The sequence below is a fragment of the Lissotriton vulgaris genome, chromosome 4_1 (genome assembly GCF_964263255.1).
Source record: "Lissotriton vulgaris chromosome 4_1, aLisVul1.2, whole genome shotgun sequence".
In the NCBI taxonomy this organism is placed as follows: Eukaryota; Metazoa; Chordata; class Amphibia; order Caudata; family Salamandridae; genus Lissotriton; species Lissotriton vulgaris.
In genome coordinates this window covers 2137537609-2137561340 of record NC_141691.1, presented here as the reverse complement: position 1 = coordinate 2137561340, position 23732 = coordinate 2137537609, and the positions used below count along the sequence as shown (strand labels likewise).

The following is a 23732-nucleotide window of genomic DNA, read 5'->3' as shown; positions in this document are numbered from 1 at the left end:
GTTGCCTTGCTGTGAAAGGAGAGAAAAAGACTGAGAGAGACGTTAATACACTTGTGCTTCAACAATCTCCAAGTGAAAATTGCAAAAAACACAGTTGACGGATCAACTGTGTTTTTTGCAATTTTCACCCCGAGTGTGCTGGGTATACTCAGACGTGAGTTCCAGGCTCTCCACACCACTGGAGTCAAGCTATCCAGGCTGATGAAGGCAGAAACCGGTCCTTGGATGCTTGATTCCGGTGTGGGAAAGACATGGCTTGGTAGTTCGGACTGGACTCTTCCCATGAGGCACAGGGTCAGAGCTGATTTGCATATAGCCAATGTCTAACCCAGGGTGGTGTGGAGTGCAAAAAAACGATGGATTTAGGCCCAGATCCTTGTACTGGGGTGAATGTATGACATTGTTCTACATTCTATCCATCAACTGTTTTTTTTGCAATTTTCAACAATCTCCAAGGGCAGGTGTGTGAGCTTGCCCCCGGAACTGAGTCACAGGACTATTGGACTCCTCCTGCCTTAACTAGAGCTGCTGGAATCTGCTTCTGCCCCGGGCCGCTGGACCCGCGATCTAAAGTCCGCCTCAAATCCCTTATTTCTGCAAAGCCAGTGCTGGGCCGCCTCGAACTGTGTGTCTCCGCTCCCCTACGAGCCGTAGCTCGCACCGTACGACAACCAGGCTGCAACGCACATCTCTTTTCCTCTCTCCCCTTTGAGCCGCACTGCATCACTGCATCCCAGCCGCTGGCCGGAGACCCGTTCGCATCGCAGGGCTGAATACGGCTCGTACGCCGCCGTGTACCAGTCGCCCTTCAACGCACCGTCTACAACGAAGCATCCCCGCTCTGAGGTACAACCCGTGCAAAACGCGCCGCACAGTGAACGCCTGGAGACCCAGATCGTCCGCATCGCTCCCCGGAGTCCAGCTCCTACGCCTCACACCACGACGCCTGCACGAGCCGGTCTCGCATTGGGAAGCCGCCGATAACGTCCCGGGTACGCCTTCACCTGCACACCCATCGCCCATGTCAAAAGCTATGATCCTCAACGTACTGTAACTGAATTGCACCCCAGGGGTCTCCGCCTCGGACCAGAGTGTCCACAATGTTTTTGTATTGCATTAAGACTCTTTTCCAACGCAGTACGAGTCGGACAGGGTGCGCGAAGCGCACAGAACCCTAGAAATATGCATTTTTAAAGAACTCTTGAATCCTCAACAGTATTGTGGCCTATTTTTAAACGGTATTGGATCTTGTGTTAAGCCTTAAAATACCTATTTTTGATATAAAACTAGTGTGGTACCCTTTTGAGGTGTGTCCATGAGTTACTGTATGCGTTCATAAATGCTTAACCTGTAAAACACTTCTGAGATAAGCCTTGTCTGCTTGTGCCACACTACCTAGAGGTTGACCAGGGGTTATTTTAGAGGGTGATCCCCTTATCCTGACTAGAGGAGAGGGTCCCTGCTTGTCACAAGTACTTACCTGTGCCAACAAGAGACCTCCAAATCTAACAGTATTGCGAAAAATGCGGTAAAAGAAATACAACATAATATTGGTAACTCCCTTTTGAAATAAACAGGTATGGTTTCCTGGGGTCCTGAAATTAGCAATAGACATTCCACATTTAATTCCAGGGTATTTAGGCCTTCTCCTAGGACAAGAAGTGGAACAACATTCTCTCTTACTAGAAGGAAACATGAACCGTCTTGTTTGGAGGATTTCAGGTGATCAAGCAGATGAGGAAAGGCTAAAAGCCTACTGGATGAGTCATGGGCACCAGGCACAAGAGAAAGATAGACTTGTGTAAGGAAGGAATTCACTAGTTGGTACATGGAATGAGATTTGGATCCTGTGGATGCTCCTATAATCAATATAGCCAACGTCCTGGAAGAATAATGTAGATCTGGCTTATGTTACCTAACTTTTACCTGCTATAGATCAGGGATTTAGGCAGGTCACGCACTGGTGAACGAGTTCTCTGTTGATAGCGATCCTTTGACCCGCAGAGTAATGAAAGGGATAAGACTTGGATGCCCTACCAGGGCTCGGTATCAGTCCTTATGGAACGTTAATCTTATGTTTGCCTTATTTATGTCTTGGCCTGACAATCCTTTCCTCTCAAAAAAATAGTTGTCTATTAAATTAGCTACTCTTCTCTGCCTTATATCCTTCAGAAGAGGATCTGATGTTAGAGCTTTAGAAATCTGCAACAGATATTATTCCCCAGACGGAGTCCATTTTGACATTTGTAAAAGAACCAAAACAATGCCTGGGAGTATTGTTTGCTCTTATTTTAATGATTGTAAAAACCTTTGTGTTTCAAGTTGTCTTAAAGCCTACCAAAGTAGTACGTCTGATGTTAGACCCGTTGGTGAAAATCAATTGCTGATATCCTTTGTGAAGCCACATGAAGCAATATCTACAGCTTCTATCTCTAGATGGGTAAGAGCAATTATTTTGGAAGGTGGAGTGGATTTAACAAAATTTGGAGCACACTCTTCCCGAGGTGCGATGATCAGCGAAGTCTTTTGGGCTGGTGGTACGCTTTCAGATATACTTCAAGCGGCAGACTGGTCCTGTGCTTCTACCTTTGCAAGTTTCTACCTTAGACCGGTAGAAAACGTGATCAGTATGGCGTTATATAACTTTAAACTTGCATCATGGTAGCCTCTGTTCCTGTGATGAAATGGTGATTCTCCAATTAACATACAGATAGAGTCTTGATTTCATTAAAGACAGTGGAGGTTAACGTTATAACACACTCCACACCCATGCAGAGTAAAGTTAAAATAAAGAGAAAAACAATTCTTAAGTTGTATTTATATCCATAATGTGTCTTTATACCTATGTTACCGGTACATTTTGTTGCCTTTGCAATGTTGATTTTACTTGATAACTCAATTTCCTTTTATTTTAAGTTGTTATCACTCTTTTTTTCTATCGTTTCCAGACAATTCATCATTATGAAGTTTCTTTTCTCATCAAGCCGTACCACCAATACTACAAGACTATTCTGATGTGATGAACTTTTTGTCATAGCCTTAAGAGGATGATACTTAGTTACACTGTTGCTATGTTTTTTTTTTAAGTTCTATTGAATGTTTTACTTATGGTGTAATACATGTTCTTTAAAGGGCTGCATGTTGGGGCAGCAATTAAAGTTATTGTATAATATTAGCCTCTGTTGTCTTTAATGAAATCAATATTCTCTCTCTATAGAGGAGGAGCTATGATAGCAAGCAAGATGGCCGCATAGTCTCCCGGCTCCGCTGACCTCCGTCTTTCGCTCGAAGATCCTGACATCTATCCTGATTTCCCGCCCCATATCCGTGTGTATGAACTAATCTGCAGTCCGATGGAGCGATCCAGAGACTTTTCCGACATTGTGGAGTGGAGTAATGTCGAGGTTTGACTTGAGGCCTAACCCAGTCTGGAAGCCGGGGTCTCGAGTGCTGGTCAAGCCGGGTCCTAGTTGAACAACAGCAGACCGGTGAGGGCGGCAGAGTCCGGTCCATGGAACTTTCGACATCTTTTTGATTGCTTTGCTGCCGATCTGCTGCCTGGTACCGTATCGGAGGTGTGGAGAGCGAGTGGCGCCCGAGGCGGTGTGGCGGGAGCGTATGCATCGCCGGTGCCTTTGGGTTGGAGGCTTGGCGCGCACTAACGCATGTTAATGATCTGTCCCTCACGGTTCATTCCTGCTCCGACTAATCTTACCCCGGGGAGGGCGACTCTCCGTGGGGATCACTATGCCTGATGTTATGCGGAACCCGGCGGAGTGGGCTAAGTGCGGCCCGTCATTGCGGTCAGTGCTGGCAGCCCTCGAGGCACTTCAGGCGACTATGGAGGCCCAGGTCTGGAATCTGATGTCGGCAGCGGATGGAATTAGAGGGTTGGGACCGGACCCTGACTCGTTGCCTGGTACCCGGCGGCCAGCTCACCTCCCGACAGACACCCCAGCGGTGCATTCAGACCTGGTGCTTGGAGCTGTGCCTGCCCTTACAGCAGTGGAACTGTTCGAACATGCTGAGATCGGCGTTTCAAATATATGGTCAGAATCTTTGGTTTTGCAACCGGCGGAACATTTAACTGCTGTTCCTATCCTGGAAACTTTTGGTCGGAACTGTGAACTGTGTTGGATTGTGTCGCATCCCCTTCCCAGCTGGTCCATCAAAATGGCGGATGGGACAGTGCCTGGCCTTGGAGTCGGGGAGGGGCATCATTGGAACTGGCCGTCTACTTTGGGATTTGCCATCCTTTCTCCATCTAACAGACCATATTTCGGCAACTTCTGTGTACATTTTGACAACTTGACGATGGGGCTCTACTTATCGGAGGGGATCAGCAAATTTGATCGACGGGGCCAAGGCTGAGACTGTTGTTTGGGGTTTCACACTATGGTTTCGTCGGTAACGGGATTGCTTTACTAGGTTAACGGAGAGCGGGGCGGGGTTTATAGTTTCCTCCGGTGTACTTTTCTATTGTGGTCTGCTCGATTGTGTCAGCTTTGTGGGGGATTCTTTGTGAAGGCGGTGGGGAGAGACCGGGAATGTGTATGATATAGCCCTCCTCCATTTCTCCTTTTAGGGTAGGGGTTTAGTTCTTCTTTCTTTCTCTTTGTTCTTCCTATATTTCGGGTTTCACTTCTTTGGGGCGACAGGCACGCTGCTAGGGGGGTAGGCCGTAGTCATCTGCAGGGGTGCAGGGTGGGGGGTTGGGGGAGGGGAATTTTGTTTTTCCGTATTGTTGCTATGGCCTTTTTTCTCTTTCTTATCTTTCCTTGCCTTTTCTTTCGCTTCTTCCCTTTTCGGGTCAGAGTATTGGGTCCATTCTTCTGTAAATTATCGACTTTTTTTTATCCGTGCCTATACTTTTCAGGGTATTTCAGTATCATTGGGCGGGCACTTAACTGGTGCGAACTGTGATTGTATGCTTGTTTATCCTGAATTGTATGCCTTAGCGCCACTGTCTTAAATGAGTTTGATCTAATTGTGGAAATCCTACTATTTTGCCCGCCCTTTATGTGACTTTGTGATATTGTATGGCACCTGATCCTTCTATTTTTATTTTGTAAAATGGAGCCTTTAGAATCCTGTCATTTGCATGGTATGTTTTAATTGAACTTGTGGTACATCCGCTTCCCGGGAGGCCGAGTCTTGTCCTAACTGATTTGCTGTGATGAAACTGATTAGCGGCCGGCCTGGTAGAAAACGTGATCAGTATGGCGTTATATAACTTTAAACTTGCATCATGGTAGCCTCCGTTCTTGTGATGAAATGGCGATTCTCCAATTAACATACAGATAGAGTCTTGGTTTCATTAAAGACAGCGGAGGTTAACGTTATAACACACTCCACACCCATGCAGAGTAAAGTTAAAATAAAGAGAAAAACAATTCTTAAGTTGTATTTATATCCATAATGTGTCTTTATACCTATGTTACCGGTACATTTTGTTGCCTTTGCGATGTTGATTTTACTTGATAACTCAATTTCCTTTCATTTTAAGTTGTTATCACTCTTTCTTTCTATCTTTTCCAGACAGTTCATCACTATGAAGTTTCTTTTCTCATCGAGCCGTACCACCAATATTACAAGATTATTCTGATGTGATGAACTTTTTCGACCTAGCCTTAAGAGGATGATACTTACTTACACTGTTGCTATGTTATTTTTCTGAAGTTCTATGGAATGTTTTACTTATGGTGTAACACATGTTTTATAAAGGGCTGCATGTTGGGGCAGCAATAAAAGTTATTGCATAATATTAGCCTCCGTTGTCTTTAATGAAATCAAGATTCAATCTGTCTATTAATTGGATAATTGCCATTCTCCGAGCACTTAATAGGCAGAGAGCGGGAGGAGGGTTTTTTCCTGCTCTCACCTGCACTGTGTGCAGCTCGCCCACACCTGTTCTGTATTACAATCACCCCCCTCTGTGCTATTGCTTTCTTTCTTCAGAAGTCCTGCTTTCATTCGCCATCACAGGGGTTCCTGCTCTCGGGAGACCCTCATTGCATCTTCCCTGCCTCACACTCAACCTGTTTACGTCTTTTCTTTCCCTCCTCATATTCAGCCCTTTCCCTGCCACAATTACAACAATCTCCTCTTTTGGGAGTTTCTCTGATGTGTCAATCTGATGTTTAAGAGGAAATGTCTGCAGGTAATGATTCTGTGAATTAGGGAATGATTTTACTCTCAGCAACATTTTTATTATTTTATCAATCTCAACTAGTCGTTTCATTGAAAGGTTCATGAGGAGATTTCGGATCAATCTTTATTTGTCAGTCCATCTTCAGCTATAATTTACATCATTAAATACTTTGAAACATGCTGGCTCATGACAGGAGCCTGTTCCTACCTCTAATGACCTCATATGTAAAGCCAGAGGAGTGTTACAGAGTTTGAGGAAGTTTCCACACATCTTTATACATTGATTACAGAGGGGTTTGTGCACATCTTTGGCAGAGTGAAAAGTCTTCATCCAGGTTCCTTGAGGACATCAGTTAAATTCCCTTCTCCCTCTTGTTCCTTTGGACACCAAGCATCAAGCCGGGAAAGGTCAGGTCATAGGGGAAGAATCTTGGGTATGGCTTCTGCACGCTATAGAGAATCGAGAATCATGTTAACACACAAAAGACAATGATACAAGCAATCAGAAGTTTATGCACAATCGTCATTTCATATGAGGCCTATTACATTCCAAACAACAACGTGTGAAGCTAGCCAATGATTGTGTAAGACTGACCTATTGCATCTTTCATAAACACTCCTTTCACCTGCTTTTCAAAGCTGTAGTTAGACTGAGGGGCGCTTTAGTAAAACAGCTGCATTTAAACGAGTAAATCCATTTAGAATCCAAATAGAAGTGAGGGTTGAATCCATACTAGTAACATTCGGGTGGGGTTAGCACTGTCTGCCCTCAGTCAAACCTCACTTTTGGAAGAGTACATTTTAAGCAGTGTGACTGAGGACACATGTTTTGGATCTACACACAGGACAATAAGAAGTACATCTAAAAACTGGGGCCAGGGACTGCATCTCTCTTGACCCTGTTTTTTTGCTGCATGGAGGGTTTGGTGGTGAATTGAAAAGACGGTGGCTGACTGAAGCCTACTGACCCTGTTCTCAAGATTGTACAGTCATTATTATTATTATTATTATTATTATTATTATTATTATTATTATTATTATTATTATTATTATTATTATTATTATTATTATTATGATGTCCTCTATAGGGGACAGTGACCTCTGCTGGGGAGTGCCCACCCTCAGTTGTGGGGCCCATGTGCTAGGTAACAGGACGTCACCAGCATGTCCAGCAGTGACAGGTGAGCAGGTGCTACTGACCCCTTCTTACCTTATGGGAGTATGCTGACAGCTGCTGTCAGGGAGAGCACCCTCTGTCTGTGATACCCCAGATGACACCCTGTGACCAGCATGCCCCCCTCAGACCATGTACCGATTAGTGATGTGGGAGTAGATCCGAATGGCCCGTCCTTACCTCACAGCCCGGCTCTGAGCAGGAAGGTACCTACAGCTAACGAGACCGCCTCTGCCTGTGACATTCAATGTACATCTAGTGCAAAGGAGCCCGCCTCTGCCTGTGACGCTCAATGTACATCTAGTGCTAAGGAGCCCGCCTCTGCCTGTGACGCTCAATGTACATCTAGTGCTAAGGAGCCCGCCTCTGCCTGTGACATTCAACGTGCATCTAGTGCTAAGGAGCCCGCCTCTGCCTGTGACGTTCAATGTACATCTAGTGCTAAGGAGCCCGCCTCTGCCTGTGACGTTCAATGTACATCTAGTGCTAAGGAGCCCGCCTCTGCCTGTGACATTCAATGTACATCTAGTGCTAAGGAGCCCGCCTCTGCCTGTGACATTCAATGTACATCTAGTGCTAAGGAGCCCGCCTCTGCCTGTGACATTCAACGTACATCTAGTGCTAAGGGGCCCGCCTCTGCCTGTGACGTTCAACGTACATCTAGTGCTAAGGAGCCCGCCTCTGCCTGTGACATTCAATGTACACCTAGTGCAAAGGAGCCCGCCTCTGCCTGTGACATTCAATGTACATCTAGTGCTAAGAAGCCCGCCTCTGCCTGTGACATTCAATGTACATCTAGTGCTAAGGAGCCCGCCTCTGCCTGTGACATTCAATGTACATCTAGTGCTAAGGAGCCCGCCTCTGCCGGTGACATTCAATGTACATCTAGTGCTGAGGAGCCCGCCTCTGCCTGTGACATTCAATGTACATCTAGTGCTAAGGAGCCCGCCTCTGCCTGTGACATTCAATGTACATCTAGTGCTAAGAAGCCCACCTCTGCCTGTGACATTCAATGTACATCTAGTGCTAAGGAGCCCGCCTCTGCCTGTGACATTCAATGTACATCTAGTGCTAAGGAGCCCGCCTCTACCTGTGACGCTCAATGTACATCTAGTGCTAAGGAGCCCGCCTCTGCCTGTGACGTTCAATGTACATCTAGTGCTGAGGAGCCCGCCTCTGCCTGTGACATTCAATGTACATCTAGTGCTAAGAAGCCCGCCTCTGCCTGTGACATTCAATGTACATCTAGTGCTAAGGAGCCAGACTCTGCCTGTGACGTTCAATGTACATCTAATGCTAAGGAGCCCGCCTCTGCCTGTGACGTTCAATGTACATCTAGTGCTAAGGAGCCCGCCTCTGCCTGTGACATTCAATGTACATCTAGTGCTAAGGAGCCCGCCTCTGCCTGTGACATTCAATGTACATCTAGTGCTAAGGAGCCCGCCTCTGCCTGTGACATTCAACGTACATCTAGTGCTAAGGGGCCCGCCTCTGCCTGTGACGTTCAACGTACATCTAGTGCTAAGGAGCCCGCCTCTGCCTGTGACATTCAATGTACATCTAGTGCAAAGGAGCCCGCCTCTGCCTGTGACATTCAATGTACATCTAGTGCTAAGAAGCCCGCCTCTGCCTGTGACATTCAATGTACATCTAGTGCTAAGGAGCCCGCCTCTGCCTGTGACATTCAATGTACATCTAGTGCTAAGGAGCCCGCCTCTGCCGGTGACATTCAATGTACATCTAGTGCTGAGGAGCCCGCCTCTGCCTGTGACATTCAATGTACATCTAGTGCTAAGGAGCCCGCCTCTGCCTGTGACATTCAATGTACATCTAGTGCTAAGAAGCCCACCTCTGCCTGTGACATTCAATGTACATCTAGTGCTAAGGAGCCCGCCTCTGCCTGTGACATTCAATGTACATCTAGTGCTAAGGAACCCGCCTCTACCTGTGACGCTCAATGTACATCTAGTGCTAAGGAGCCCGCCTCTGCCTGTGACGTTCAATGTACATCTAGTGCTGAGGAGCCCGCCTCTGCCTGTGACATTCAATGTACATCTAGTGCTAAGAAGCCCGCCTCTGCCTGTGACATTCAATGTACATCTAGTGCTAAGGAGCCAGACTCTGCCTGTGACGTTCAATGTACATCTAATGCTAAGGAGTCCGCCTCTGCCTGTGACGTTCAATGTACATCTAGTGCTAAGGAGCCCGCCTCTGCCTGTGATGTTCAATGTACATCTAGTGCTAAGGAGCCCGCCTCTGCCTGTGACTTTCAATGTACATCTAGTGCTAAGGAGCCCGCCTCTGCCTGTGACATTCAATGTACATCTAGTGCTAAGGAGCCCGTCTCTGACTGTGACGTTCAATGTACATCTAGTGCTAAGGAGCCCGTCTCTGACTGTGATGTTCAATGTACATCTAGTGCTAAGGAGCCCGCCTCTGCCTGTGACGTTCAATGTACCTCTAGTGCTAAGGAGCCCGCCTCTGCTTGTGACGTTCAATGTACATCTAGTGCTAAGGAGCCCGCCTCTGCCTGTGACGTTCAATGTACATCTAGTGCTAAGGAGCCCGCGTCTGCCTCTGACATTCAATGTACATCTAGTGCTAAGAAGCCCGCGTCTGCCTCTGACATTCAATGTACATCTAGTGCTAAGGAGCCCGCCTCTGCCTGTGACATTCAATGTACATCTAGTGCTAAAATGCCCGCCTCTGCCTGTGACGTTCAACGTGCAACCAGTGCCTAGCTTGCCCCCTGTGTCCCTTGTATCCATCAGTGTTGAGAGTGGGTCTGACCGCCTGTCCTTACCTCACAGTCCTGCTCTGAGCAGGAAGGCGCTGACGCCCACAGCCACCGTCAGCAGGGCATAGTTGGTCTTCACGCCGGCGGCCCCGTTGTAGGCGAAATTGCAGTAGTTTTTGCCACAACAGTGATATTCGAGTAGAGCAGGTCCGCCGCTACAACCAGTTGTTGGTATACAGGTGGTGCTGCAGTATTTCCTCACCAACATGTCATCTGTAAGAAGTGAAACGGGAGGTAGTTACACCCTTGTGGCAGACAGTCACCTTTGAACCCCCAAAACTGGTGAACAATCAGAGCCCAGCCCTGGTGTCCAACCACTGGAGAGGGCTGATGTTCGACCAAGGATGCACTGTCATTGGTTGTGGTCTCATTGAGTTCCTGTGTGCCCCCCACCCACTCTCGGGACTTGTATCCTTATCCTCAAAGGTGGTGGCTCAGAACAAAGGAATTACACAAAGAAAGCCAGTGTTGCCTTCTGCCCACTCCCTGGGCAGACACCCAACTGCCTACCCTAGAAATATTACAAAAACCCTTCCTATGGAACTCCTGCCCCTGCAGATCGACTGCCCTCCCGTCCTACTGTCCTTGCAGACCCACTGCCTCTACAGGTCTCCTGCCCACACACATCTGCTGCCCCTGCAGGTCTCCTGCCCACACACATCTACTGCCCCTACAGGTCTCCTGCCCATAGATAGCTACTGCCCCTACAGGTCTCCTACCCACACACATCTACTGCCCCTACAGGTCTCCTGCCCATAGATATCTACTGCCCCTACAGGTCTCTTTCCCACACACATCTGCTGCCCCTACAGGTCTCCTGCCCACACACATCTGCTGCCCCTACAGGTCTCCTGCCCACACATATCTGCTGCCCCTACAGGTCTCCTGCCCACACACATCTGCTGCCCCTACAGGTCTCCTGCCCACACACATCTGCTGCCCTTACAGCTCTCCTGCCCACACACATCTACTGCCCCTACAGGTCTCCTGCCCACACACATCTGCTTCCCCTACAGGTCTCCTGCCCACACACATCTGCTGCCCCTACAGCTCTCCTGCACACACACATCTACTGCCCCTACAGGTCTCCTGCCCATAGATAGCTACTGCCCCTACAGGTCTCCTGCCCACACACATCTGCTGCCCCTACAGGTCTCCTGCCCACACACATCTACTGCCCCTACAGGTCTCCTGCCCATAGATATCTACTGCCCCTACAGGTCTCCTGCCCACACACATCTGCTGCCCCTACAGGTCTCCTGCCCACACACATCTGCTGCCCCTACAGGTCTCTTTCCCACACACATCTGCTGCCCCTACAGGTCTCTTTCCCACACACATCTGATGCCCCTACAGGTCTCTTTCCCACACATACCTACTGCCCCTACAGGTCTCTTTCCCACACACATCTACTGCCCCTACAGGTCTCCTGCCCACACACATCTGCTGCCCCTACAGGTCTCCTGCCCACACACATCTGCTGCCCCTACAGGTCTCCTGCCCACACCCATCTGCTGCCCCTACAGGTCTCTTTCCCACACACATCTGCTGCCCCTACAGGTCTCCTGCCCACACACACCTGCTGCCCCTACAGGTCTCCTGCCCACACACATCTGCTGCCCCTACAGGTCTCCTGCCCACACACACCCACTGCCCCTACAGGTCTCCTGCCCACACACATCTGCTGCCCCTACAGGTCTCCTGCCCACACCCATCTGCTGCCCCTACAGGTCTCTTTCCCACACACATCTGCTGCCCCTACAGGTCTCCTGCCCACACACACCTGCTGCCCCTACAGGTCTCCTGCCCACACACATCTGCTGCCCCTACAGTTCTCCTGCCCACACACATCTGCTGCCCCTACAGGTCTCCTGCCCACACACATCTGCTGCCCCTACAGGTCTCTTTCCCACACACATCTGCTGCCCCTACAGGTCTCTTTCCCACACACATCTGATGCCCCTACAGGTCTCTTTCCCACACATACCTACTGCCCCTACAGGTCTCTTTCCCACACACATCTACTGCCCCTACAGGTCTCCTGCCCACACACATCTGCTGCCCCTACAGGTCTCCTGCCCACACACATCTGCTGCCCCTACAGGTCTCCTGCCCACACCCATCTGCTGCCCCTACAGGTCTCTTTCCCACACACATCTGCTGCCCCTACAGGTCTCCTGCCCACACACACCTGCTGCCCCTACAGGTCTCCTGCCCACACACATCTGCTGCCCCTACAGGTCTCCTGCCCACACACACCCACTGCCCCTACAGGTCTCCTGCCCACACACATCTGCTGCCCCTACAGGTCTCCTGCCCACACCCATCTGCTGCCCCTACAGGTCTCTTTCCCACACACATCTGCTGCCCCTACAGGTCTCCTGCCCACACACACCTGCTGCCCCTACAGGTCTCCTGCCCACACACATCTGCTGCCCCTACAGTTCTCCTACCCACACACACCCACTGCCCCTACAGGTCTCCTGCCCACACACATCTGCTGCCCCTACAGGTCTCCTGCCCACACACATCTACTGCCCCTACAGGTCTCTTTCCCATACACATCTACTGCCCCTACAGGTCTCCTGCCCATAGATAGCTACTGCCCCTACAGGTCTCCTACCCACACACATCTACTGCCCCTACAGGTGTAGTGTCCATAGAGGGGGATTGTCCCTGTAGGTCACTGGTCCCAATAAGAGTCTACAAATCCTACATATATTTATGTTTTACAACTGTAAAGCGCTCTGATACCCTCGTGGGTCAAGTTCGCGCTATATAAACCCTTATAAATGAACAAATAAATGCAAGCCCACTGCCAATGCACGTCTACAGAGCCTGCAGCGTAGGCTCTCAGACGCCTCTCTCTTTTCTTGCCCCTGCTGGTTTTACCCCACCCTGACACATCCCACCTCTTCAATAGGGGCCAGGTTGTACATTTCAGCAGCAGGCTGGTGCTAGAGTCGGGGGCTTCGAGGTGCGTTGGTGCTGCTTCCTCGGGTGGGTGTGTAGTGGGGTCCCATTGATTTAGGTGGATGGGGTATTCATGGAGTGGAAACTTCTTTAACACTGGCCTCCTGGCCTGGATGAGGGTCTAGAGACCCCCCTCCACGTGCTTCACCCCAATGAAGAACATACGGACCCCAGTGCACACGTGCGTCACGCCCAGTGAGAAGCTCACAGACAGCCCCCTCAAGTGCACACGTGCTTCACCCCCAGTGAGGAGACCACAGACAGCCCCCCTCTAGGCACACGTGCTTCATGCCCAGTGAGGAGCCCCCAGACAAACCCCTCCCCACATGCACACATGCTTCACCCCAGTGAGGAGCCCACAGACAGCCCCCCTCTAGGCACACGTGCTTCATGCCCAGTGAGTGTTGGACAGGCCTCGTGGTAGGCCCGACCCCTCCCCGCATGGCGGATCACGGATCACTGCTACCCCTGTTCCCCGGACAAGAACCACCCCGGCAGCCGCCGGGTCAACCCCCAGCTCTTCCCCGACGGGGCCCCGGCCCATCACAACCACATTCTCAGCTGGCCCGGGTTCCTTCCCGAACCAGCGTCCCCGGCCCAGCCGCCATCTTGGAGCCGCCTCGACCAGGCCTCGTGGCCACGGGTCGACCTCAACCTCAGGCCCAGCCAAGCCCCGACATCGAGGCACCACCATCCACCCAGGGGGTAAAGAGACCACTTGGCGAGTCAATGGAAGAAAGAGTGTCGATGGCTCCCCTCCGCCAGGTTTCGATCACCCCCAGCCTCCCTGGGCCATGGCTCCACCCCCCTGCTGGGTGTCTGGACTCCCTCATCCCGGACCCCCGACCTCCAAGTGCGAGGGTCCGACCATCAAAGGGGCGCCAGACCTATAACTGGGGCAGCTCCAGAGCAGGAGGGCAGTTGTATCCTGGAGTCGAGAGACACCGAGACAAACTCATCCTGGGAGGCCTGCTGGCGCTGCTGCGGCCCCTCTTTGTGAACTGTCCTTGAAGGCCTGCTGGCGCTGCCGCGGCTCATCCTCTTCGTGAACAATCTTCGAAGGCCTGCTGGCGCTGCCACGGCTCATCCTCTTCGTGAACCATCTTTGAAGGCCTGCTGGCGCTGCCGCGGCTCATCCTCCTCGTTAACCATCTACGAAAGCCTGCTGGCGCTGCCGCGGCTCAACCTCTTCGTGAACCATCTTCGAAAGCCTGCTGGCGCTGCTGCGGCCCATCCTTGTGAACCATCTTCGAAAGCCTGCTGGCGCTGCCGCGGCCCATCCTTGTGAACCATCTTCGAAAGCCTGCTAGCGCTGCCGCGGCCCCTACTTGCGAACACTCCAGCTCGAGGATTGAGAGCTATACACCAGCTACCCCCTGTACCGGACCGGTACTGAGACTGTCCCGCTACCCCCTTTCCCCCAGAGACTAGAATTGGCGAGATCATCGTATCCTTGTCTTGCTGTATCGTCAAGTTTACCCTACCTAAGAATACCTATACAAGTGTACAGAACCTACCTGGGTGTGGCGTCCATCTGTGGGGGGGGGTAGTTGCTTGACCGTACGATCTCAGGAGAGGGCCCTCGCCAGGAAGCCTCTCCCCCTTGCTCGGCCGACCCTCCGGGTCTCCGTCTAACATTGGTGGCCAGCGGCGCGATCCGAGCTGACGCATAATCGTACGGAGAGTAACTCGCCCCACGACGCACAGCAACAATGTCGACGAAAGAGATGGGAACAACCGCGAAATTCCAGATGGAACGGCTGGAAGAATACAGCCACAAGGAATTGAAACAATTCTGCATAGACTTGGGCATCGCTACCACGGGACTGAGCACCAAAGATGACCTCAAGCACGCCTTGGAGTCTTGGGTGGAGACGGGAGCGCCCCCACCCCAAGATGAAAGCATCGAGACCACCGAAACAACGGCAACCCCAGAAGAAGAAAGAAGAACGGGCCTCTCTTCCGAGGAGGCCCAAGAACGGGAGAGGAGCCGGCTCCACGAGTTGGAACTGGCTCGACTCCGCTTAGATGGAGAACTAAAACTAGCAGAGAAAAAGATAGCCCTCGAAAACTTACGGCTACGGGAAGAACGGGAAGAGAAAAAAAGCCAGAGGGAGCTGGAAGAGAAGAAACTAGCGTGGTGCCCTTTGATGTCCGGACCCTTGCACTTGGAGGTCGGGAGGTCTGGGATGAGGGAGTCCAGACACCCAGCAGGGGGGTGGAGCCAGCGCCCGGGGAGGCTGGGGGCGATCGGCACCTGGCGGGGGAGAGCCATCGACACTTCTTCCTCCCATTGACCTGCCAAGTGGTCCGTTCACCTCCTGGGTGGCTGGTGGTGCTGGGATGTCAGGGCCTGACCAGGCCCAGGGTTGGGGTCGAGCTGAGGCCATGCGGCCTCGTGGTGCAGTGTCTAAGATGGCGGCCGGGCCGGGCAATGGTGCTGACGGGGGCCCGGGCACGGGATACAGAGATGTCCGGGGGCAGGAGTCCCGTAGGGGACGGATTGCGGGTTGCTTCTGTGGGTAACACCTGGAGAGCCGGTGTCCGGGCCCTGTCATGCGGGGAGGGAGTGAGCCCTTCATGTGGCCTGTCCAACATGGACCATGCCACCCGCTTCCCGAGGCCATCCCTCTCCGAACCGTGACAGCGCCCGTGGTGGGCCGAGCCCTGATGGGGATCTTCTCGCGGGTGGGCTTCCCCCGAGAGGTCGTCAGTGACCGAGGCACGAACTTTATCTCCAGATACATGAAGTCCCTATGGCAACAGTGTGGGGTCACCTACAAATTTACGACCCCTTACCACCCGCAAGGAAACGGACTAGTGGAACGATTCAATCGCACCCTCAAGGGTATGATCATGGGCCTGGTACGCGCCTGCATCCAGTCAGAAGTATCCAAGATGCTGGCCCTGGGAGTAATCGAGCCCTCCGACAGTCCCTGGGCCAGCCCAGTCGTGCTGGTCCCCAAGGCCGCCGCCCCTGGCGTCACCCCAGAACTCAGGTTTTGCATAGACTACCGGGGCTTGAACGCCGTAACCCGAACAGACGCTCACCCCATCCCACGAGCGGATGAACTGATCGACCGCATGGGGGCCGCCCGCTACCTGAGCATCTTTGACTTGACCGCGGGCTTCTGGCAGATCGGCCTCACCCCTGGTGCCCAGGAGCGATCCGCTTTCTCCACTCCAGATGGCCACTACCACTTCAAAGTGATGCCCTTCAGAATGAAAAACGCCCCCGCCACCTTCCAGAGACTCGTAAACAAAGTGTTGGCGGGGATGGAGGAGTTCAGCGCCGCCTATCTGGACGATATTGCCGTGTACAGTCACCACTGGGCAGAACACCTCCAACACCTCCGGGAGGTCCTGACCGCCCTCCGACAAGCAGGACTAACAATCAAGGCCAGCAAGTGCCAAATCGGCCAAGGGTCCGTGACCTACCTCGGGCACCAGGTGGGAAGTGGCCAGGTGGCCCCTCTCCAACTCAAGATCGCTGCCATTCAGGCCTGGGAGCCTCCGGTCACCCAAACAGAGGTCCAAGCCTTCCTGGGGCTCACCGGATACTACCGGCGCTTCATAAAAGACTATGGCAGCATTGTGGGGCCCCTCACAGAACTCACGTCCAAGAAGAACCCCCCGAAGGTACACTGGACTCCTGAGTGTCAGGCCGCCTTTGAGAACCTCAAATCAGCCATGTGCACGGCCCCCGTGCTCCAAGCCCTCGACTACAGCCGGGAATTTGTAGTACAAACAGATGCCTCCGATCACGGCGTTGGGGCCGTCCTCTCCCAAATCAACACCGAGGGAGTTGACTAGCCAGTGGCCTTCATCAGCCGACGCCTGCTGGCCCGAGAACAACGCTGGAGCACCATAGAGCGAGAGGCCTTCGCCGTGGTGTGGGCCCTCAAGAAGCTCCGGCCCTATCTCTTCGGTACCCATTTTCGGGTGCAAACAGAACACCGACCTCTGCAATGGCTGATGCAGATGCGGGGAGAGAACCCGAAGCTGTTGCGTTGGTCCATCTCCCTGCAGGGGATGGACTTCACTGTGGAGCATCGCCCCGGCAACGACCACGCCAACGCAGACGGCCTGTCCCGCTTCTTCCGCCTCGGAGAGGAGATTACCCAAGAGGATGGGTGACTCTCCCTGCCTTCAGCTGGGGGAGACGCATGTTGGACAGACCTCGTGGTAGGCCCGACCCCTCCGCGCATGGCGGGTCACGGATCACTGCTAACTATGTTCCCCGGACAAGAACCACCCCAGCAGCCGCAGGGTCAACCCCCACCTCTTCCCCGACGGGGCCCCGGCCCATCACAACAACATTCTCGGCTGGCCCGGGTTCCTTCCCGAACCACCGTCCCCGGCCCAGCCGCCATCTTGGAGCCGCCTCGACCAGGCCTCGTGGCCACAGGTCGACCTCAACCTCAGGCCCAGCCAAGCCCCGACATCGAGGCACCACCATCCACCCAGGGGGTAAAGAGACCACTTGGCGAGTCAATGGAAGAAGGAGTGTCGATGGCTCCCTTCCGCCAGGTTTCGATCACCCCCAGCCTCCCTGGGCCATGGCTCCACCCCCCTGCTGGGTGTCTGGACTCCCTCATCCCGGACCCCCGACCTCCAAGTGCGAGGGTCCGGACATCAAAGGGGCCCTCACCAGAAGGCCTCTCCCCCTTGCTCGGACGACCCTCCGGGTCTCCGTCTAACAGTGAGGAGCCCACAGACAGCCCCCCTCTAGGCACACGTGCTTCACGCCCAGTGAGGAGCCCACAGACAGCCCCTTCCCCATGCACATGTGCTTCACACCCAGTGAGGAGCCCACAGACAGCCCCCTCCCCCGTGCACACGTGCTTCACCCCCAGTGAGGAGCCCAGAGACAGCCCCCTCCCCCGTGCACACGTGCTTCACCCCCAGTGAGGATCCCACAGACAGCCCCCTCCATGCACACGTGCTTCACCCCCAGTGAGGAGCGCACAGACAGCCCCCCTCTAGGCACACGTGCTTCACCCCAGTGGGGAGCCCACAGACAGCCCCTTCCCCATGCACACGTGCTTCACCCCCAGAAAGGAGACCACAGACAGCCCCCTCCCCACGTGCACACGTGCTTCACCCCCAGTGAGGAGCCACAGACAGCCTCCTCCCCCGTGCACACGTGCTTCACCCCCAGTGAGGAGCCACAGACAGCCCCCCTCTAGGCACACGTGCTTCACCCCAGTGAGGAGCCCACAGACATCCCCCCTCTAGGCACACGTGCTTCACGCCCAGTGAGGAGCCCACAGACAGCCCCTTCCCCATGCACACGGGCTTCACCCCCAGAAAGGAGACCACAGACAGCCCCCTCCCCACGTGCACACGTGCTTCACCCCCAGTGAGGAGCCACAGAAATCCTCCTCCCCCGTGCACACGTGCGTCACCCCCAGTGAGGAGACCACAGACAGTCCCCTCCATGCACAAGTGCGTCACGCCCAGTGAGGAGCTCACAGACAGCCCCCTCCATGCACACGTGCGTCACCCCCAGTGAGGAGCCCACAGACAGCCCCCTCCATGCACACGTGCGTCACCCCCAGTGAGGAGACCACAGACAGCCCCCCTCTAGGCACACGTGCTTCATGCCCAGTGAGGAGCCACAGACAGCCTCCTCCCCCGTGCACACATGCTTCACCCCCAGTGAGGAGACCACAGACAGTCCCCTCCATGCACACGTGCGTCACGCCCCTTGAGGAGCTCACAGACAGCCCCCTCCATGCACACTTGCGTCACCCCTCGTGAGGAGCCCACAGACAGCCCCCTCCATGCACATGTGCGTCACCCCCAGTGAGGAGACCACAGACAGCCCCCCTCTAGGCACACGTGCTTCATGCCCAGTGAGGAGCCACAGACAGCCTCCTCCCCCGTGCACACATGCTTCACCCCCAGTGAGGAGACCACAGACAGCCTCCTCCATGCACACGTGTGTCACGCCCAGTGAAGAGCTCACACTGAGCCCCCTTCCCCGTACACACGTGCGTCACCCCCAGTGAGGAGCCCACAGACAGCCCCCTCCCCTGTGCACACATGCTTCACCCCAGTGAGGAGCCCACAAGCAGCCCCCTCCCACGTGCACACGTGCTGTACCCCAGTGTGGAGCCCACAGACAGCCCCCTCCCCCGTGCACACGTGCTTCACCCCAGTGAGGAGCCCACAGACAGCCCCCTCCCCCGTGCACACGTGCTTCACCCCAGTGAGGAGCCACAGACAGCCCCCTCCCCGTGCACACGTGCTTCACCGCCAGTGAGGAGCCCACAGACAGCCTCCTCCCCGTGCACACGTGCTTCACCACCAGTGAGGAGCCCACAGACAGCCTCCTCCCCGTGCACACGTGCTTCACCGCCAGTGAGGAGCCCACAGACAGCCCCCTCCCCCGTGCACACGTGCTTCACCCCAGTGAGGAGCCACAGACAGCCCCCTCCCCCGTGCACACGTGCTTCACCCCAGTGAGGAGCCACAGACAGCCCCCACCCCCGTGCACACGTGCGTCACCCCCAGTGAGGAGCCCACAGACAGCCCCCTCCCCCGTGCACACGTGCTTCACCCCAGTGAGGAGCCACAGACAGCCCCCTCCCCGTGCACACGTGCTTCACCGCCAGTGAGGAGACCACAGACAGCCTCCTCCCCGTGCACACGTGCTTCACCTCCAGTGAGGAGCCCACAGACAGCCCCCTCCCCCGTGCACACGTGCTTCACCCCAGTGAGGAGCCACAGACAGCCCCCTCCCCCGTGCACACGTGCGTCACCCCCAGTGAGGAGCCCATAGACAGCCCCCTCCCCGTGCACACGTGCTTCACCGCCAGTGAGGAGCCCACAGACAGCCTCCTCCCCATGCACACGTGCGTCACCCCTAGTGAGGAGCCCACAGACAGCCCCCTCCATGCACACGTGCGTCACCCCCAATGAGGAGACCACAGACAGCCTCCTCCCCATGCACACGTGCTTCACCCCAGTGAGGAGCCACAGACAGTCCCCTCCCCAGTGCACACGTGCTTCACCCCCAGTGAGGAGCCCAGAGACAGCCCCCTCACCCGTGCACACGTGCTTCACCCCCAGTGAGGATCCCACAGACAGCCCCCTCCATGCACACGTGCTTCACCCCCAGTGAGGAGCTCACAGACAGCCCCCTCCATGCACACGTGCTTCACCCCCAGTGAGGAGCCCAGAGACAGCCCCGTCCCCCGTGCACACGTGCTTCACCCCCAGTGAGGAGACCACAGACAGCCCCCTCCATGCACACGTGATTCACCCCCAGTGAGGAGCCACAGACAGCCTCCTCCCCCGTGCACACGTGCTTCACCCCAGTCAGGAGCCACAGACAGTCCCCTCCCCCGTGCACACGTGTGTCACCCCCAGTGAGGAGCCACAGACAGCCCCCTCCCCCGTGCACACGTGCTTCACCCCCAGTGAGGAGCCCACAGACAGCCACCTCCCCCGTGCACACGTGCTTCACCCCAGTGAGGAGCCACAGACAGCCCCCTCCCCATGCACACGTGCTTCACCCCAGTGAGGAGCCACAGACAGCCCCCTCCCCCGTGCACACGTGCTTCACCCCAGTCAGGAGCCCACAGACAGCCCCCTCCCCACGTGCACACGTGCGTCACCCCCAGTGAGGAGCCACAGACAGCCCCCTCCATGCACACGTGCGTCACCCCCAGTGAGGAGCCCAGAGACAGCCACCCCATGCACACGTGCTTCACCCCAGTGAGGAGCCACAGACAGCCCCCTCCCCCGTGCACACGTGCTTCACCCCAGTCAGGAGCCACAGACAGCCCCCTCCCCCGTGCACACGTGCTTCACCCCAGTCAGGAGCCCACAGACAGCCCCCTCCCCCATGCACACGTGCTTCACCCCCAGTGAGGAGCTCACAGACAGCCCCCTCCCCGTGGATACGTGCTTCACCCCAGTGGGGAGCCCACAGACAGCCACCTCCCCCGTGCACACGTGCTTCACCCCAGTGAGGAGCCCACAGACAGCCCCCTCCATGCACACGTGCTTCACGTCCAGTGAGGAGCCCACAGACAGCCCCCTCCCCACGTGCACACGTGTTTCACCCCAGTGAAGCCCACAGACAGCCCCCTCCCCACATGCACACATGCTTCACCCCCAATGTACAGTCCACAGACAGCCCCCTCCCCACGTGCACACGTGCTTCACCCCAGTGAAGCCCACAGACAGCCCCCTCCCCACATGCACACATGCTTCACCCCCAATGTACAGTCCACAGACAGCCCCCTCCCCACGTGCACACGTGCTTCACCCCCAGTGAGGAGCCCACAGACAGCTCCCCTGTAGGCACACGTGCTTCAAGCCCAGTGAAGCCCACAGAGAGCCCCCTCCCACGTGCACATGTGCTTCACCCCAGTGAGGAGCCCACAGACAGCCCCCTCCCACGTGCACACGTGCTTCACCCCAGTGAGGAGCTCACAGACAGCCCCCTCCATGCACACGTGCTTCACCTCCAGTGAGGAGCCCACAGACAGCCCCCTCCCCCGTGCACACGTGCTTCACCCCAGTGAGGAGCCCACAGACAGTCCCCTCCCCCGTGCACACGTGCTTCACCCCCAGTGAGGAGCCCACACTCAGCCCCCCTCCATGCACACGTGCTTCACCCCCAGTGAGGAGCCACAGACAGCCCCCTCTAGGCACACGTGCTTCACCCCAGTGAGGAGCCCACACTCAGCCCCCTCCATGCACGTGCGTCACCCCCAATGAAGCCCCGCACACCAAGAATCACCGAGACAAGTGGTACGTGTGCGTGTGCACAAGAAACCCCTTACCTCCAGATTTTGTCACGTTGGAGACACAATAATGTTCGTTGTCTGCGCACATCTTCTCTTCATGGCAGTTCATGTTCCTCTCCGTGCAGACATAGCAGCTGATGGAGTATGCTGGGGAGGAAGAGACAGAACACGTCAGAACCGGAGCGAGGATCACACGAGGCGCTACAAGCGCTACATGACTGCAGGGAGGGGGGAGCTCTTCCTCAGAGGCTGCTGCCATGAGGCAGGCTCCATGGGAGGGCCTGGGGTGTCTGACCCCCGTTCTCAGGGGGAGGCTTCTGGTTTAGGTCGAAAAAGTCCCAAAAGTGCAGAAAGTCTACGGGCCCGATTCACAGAACTTACTTAAGACATAATCCTGAACTTACTACCATTTCGGTACTCACAGAAGTTAGGAGTCCTAACTTTACTACTCCTAAACTGAGATGAATCCTAACTTTAAGTCTTTCGGTATTCACGGAAGGCATTTAGAAGTCTTAAAGTTAGGACTCCTAACTTCTGTGAATACCGAAATGAGTAAGTGCCTTCTGTGAATACCAAAATGAGTAAGTGCCTTCTGTGAATACCAAAACGAGTAAGTGCCTTCTGTGAATACCAAAATGAGTAAGTGCCTTCTGTGAATATTGAAATGAGTAAGTGCCTTCTTTGAATATTGAAACGAGTAAGTGCCTTCTGTGAACACCAAAATGAGTAAGTGCCTTCTGTGAATACCAAAATGAGTAAGTGCCTTCTTTGAATATTGAAATGAGTAAGTGCCTTCTGTGAACACCAAAATGAGTAAGTGCCTTCTTTGAATATTGAAATGAGTAAGTGCCTTCTGTGAACACCAAAATGGTCTTAAGTTAGTTCTGTGAAAGGGCCCTAAGAACTTGCATGAAGAGATTCTTGGGCTGGTTTTGTCCTCAAAAGACACAGCAATATAATGTATTGATATTGACACAGCTCCAAATATTTCTCTCATGTGATTGAACATCCCCTTTCCTGTCTGACTTTAGTCACAGTAATCCCTCCTCCCCCCCGGGCGGGCCGAGTGTGCACCAGCTCTGTGAACATGTGGTTTGTGTCCCCAGATTTCCACTTGGGCTCCTGCTTAGGACTTGTCATGGTGATGTCAGCCACCCCCCTCACTCGAGGAGCCCCCTTCAGCCAACCAGCAGGTGAGACCCCAAGCATCGCCAGCACAGCCCTCGAAGAGCCCTCCCGGCATCCTCTGGAGGGTGGACCTGGGTGAGTCAGCCCCACCCTGGGCCCCTGGGGCCTGCAGCATCTCAGAACCCCCCAGCGTCTCCCCAGGTCCTGTTAGAGAAGTGCCTGAGGGAAGAAGAACCCAAACCCCAAACCCCAGCCCCCTGCACCGCTGCAGTCTTGCCAAGATGCTTTGATATCAAACTGAAGTGCAGGATTCCCTCTTAGGGGCTTACTGTAGCCTGATAATCACCCGTCCTGTCAGATCCCTGACAACCACCCGTCCTGTGAGAGCCCTGATAATCACCCGTCCCGTCAGATCCCTGACAACCACCCGTCCTGTGAGAGCCCTGATAATCACCCGTCCCGTCATATCCCTGACAACCACCCGTCCTGTGAGAGCCCTGATAATCACCCGTCCTGTCAGATCCCTGACAACCAGCTGTCCTGTGAGAACCCTGATAATCACCCGTCCTGTGAGAGCCCTGATAATCACCCGTCCTGTCAGATCCCTGACAACCACCTGTCCTGTGAGAGCCCTGATAATCACCTGTCCTGTGAGAACCCTGATAATCACCTGTCCTGTGAGAGCCCTGATAACCACCCGTCCTGTGAGAGCCCTGATAACCCCCGTCCTGTGAGAGCCTGATAA

General features: G+C 54.4%; 1 protein-coding gene across 1 annotated transcript in view; it reads right to left on the bottom strand.

The window, feature by feature from the left end:
* Window positions 1-6256: 6256 nt before the first annotated feature.
* The window catches only part of LOC147725238 (lymphocyte antigen 6E-like), a 29746-nt gene continuing 12270 nt past the window's right edge, over window positions 6257-23732 (bottom strand). Inside the window, exons 2-4 of the mRNA XM_086966553.1 lie at window positions 21896-22006; window positions 10128-10334; window positions 6257-6600 (exon numbers count right to left, since the gene is read on the bottom strand). Coding sequence (XP_086822679.1) covers window positions 10129-10334; window positions 21896-22006 — 317 coding nt within the window. The 3' untranslated portion in view covers window positions 6257-6600; window position 10128. The remainder of the gene's footprint in view (window positions 6601-10127; window positions 10335-21895; window positions 22007-23732) is intronic.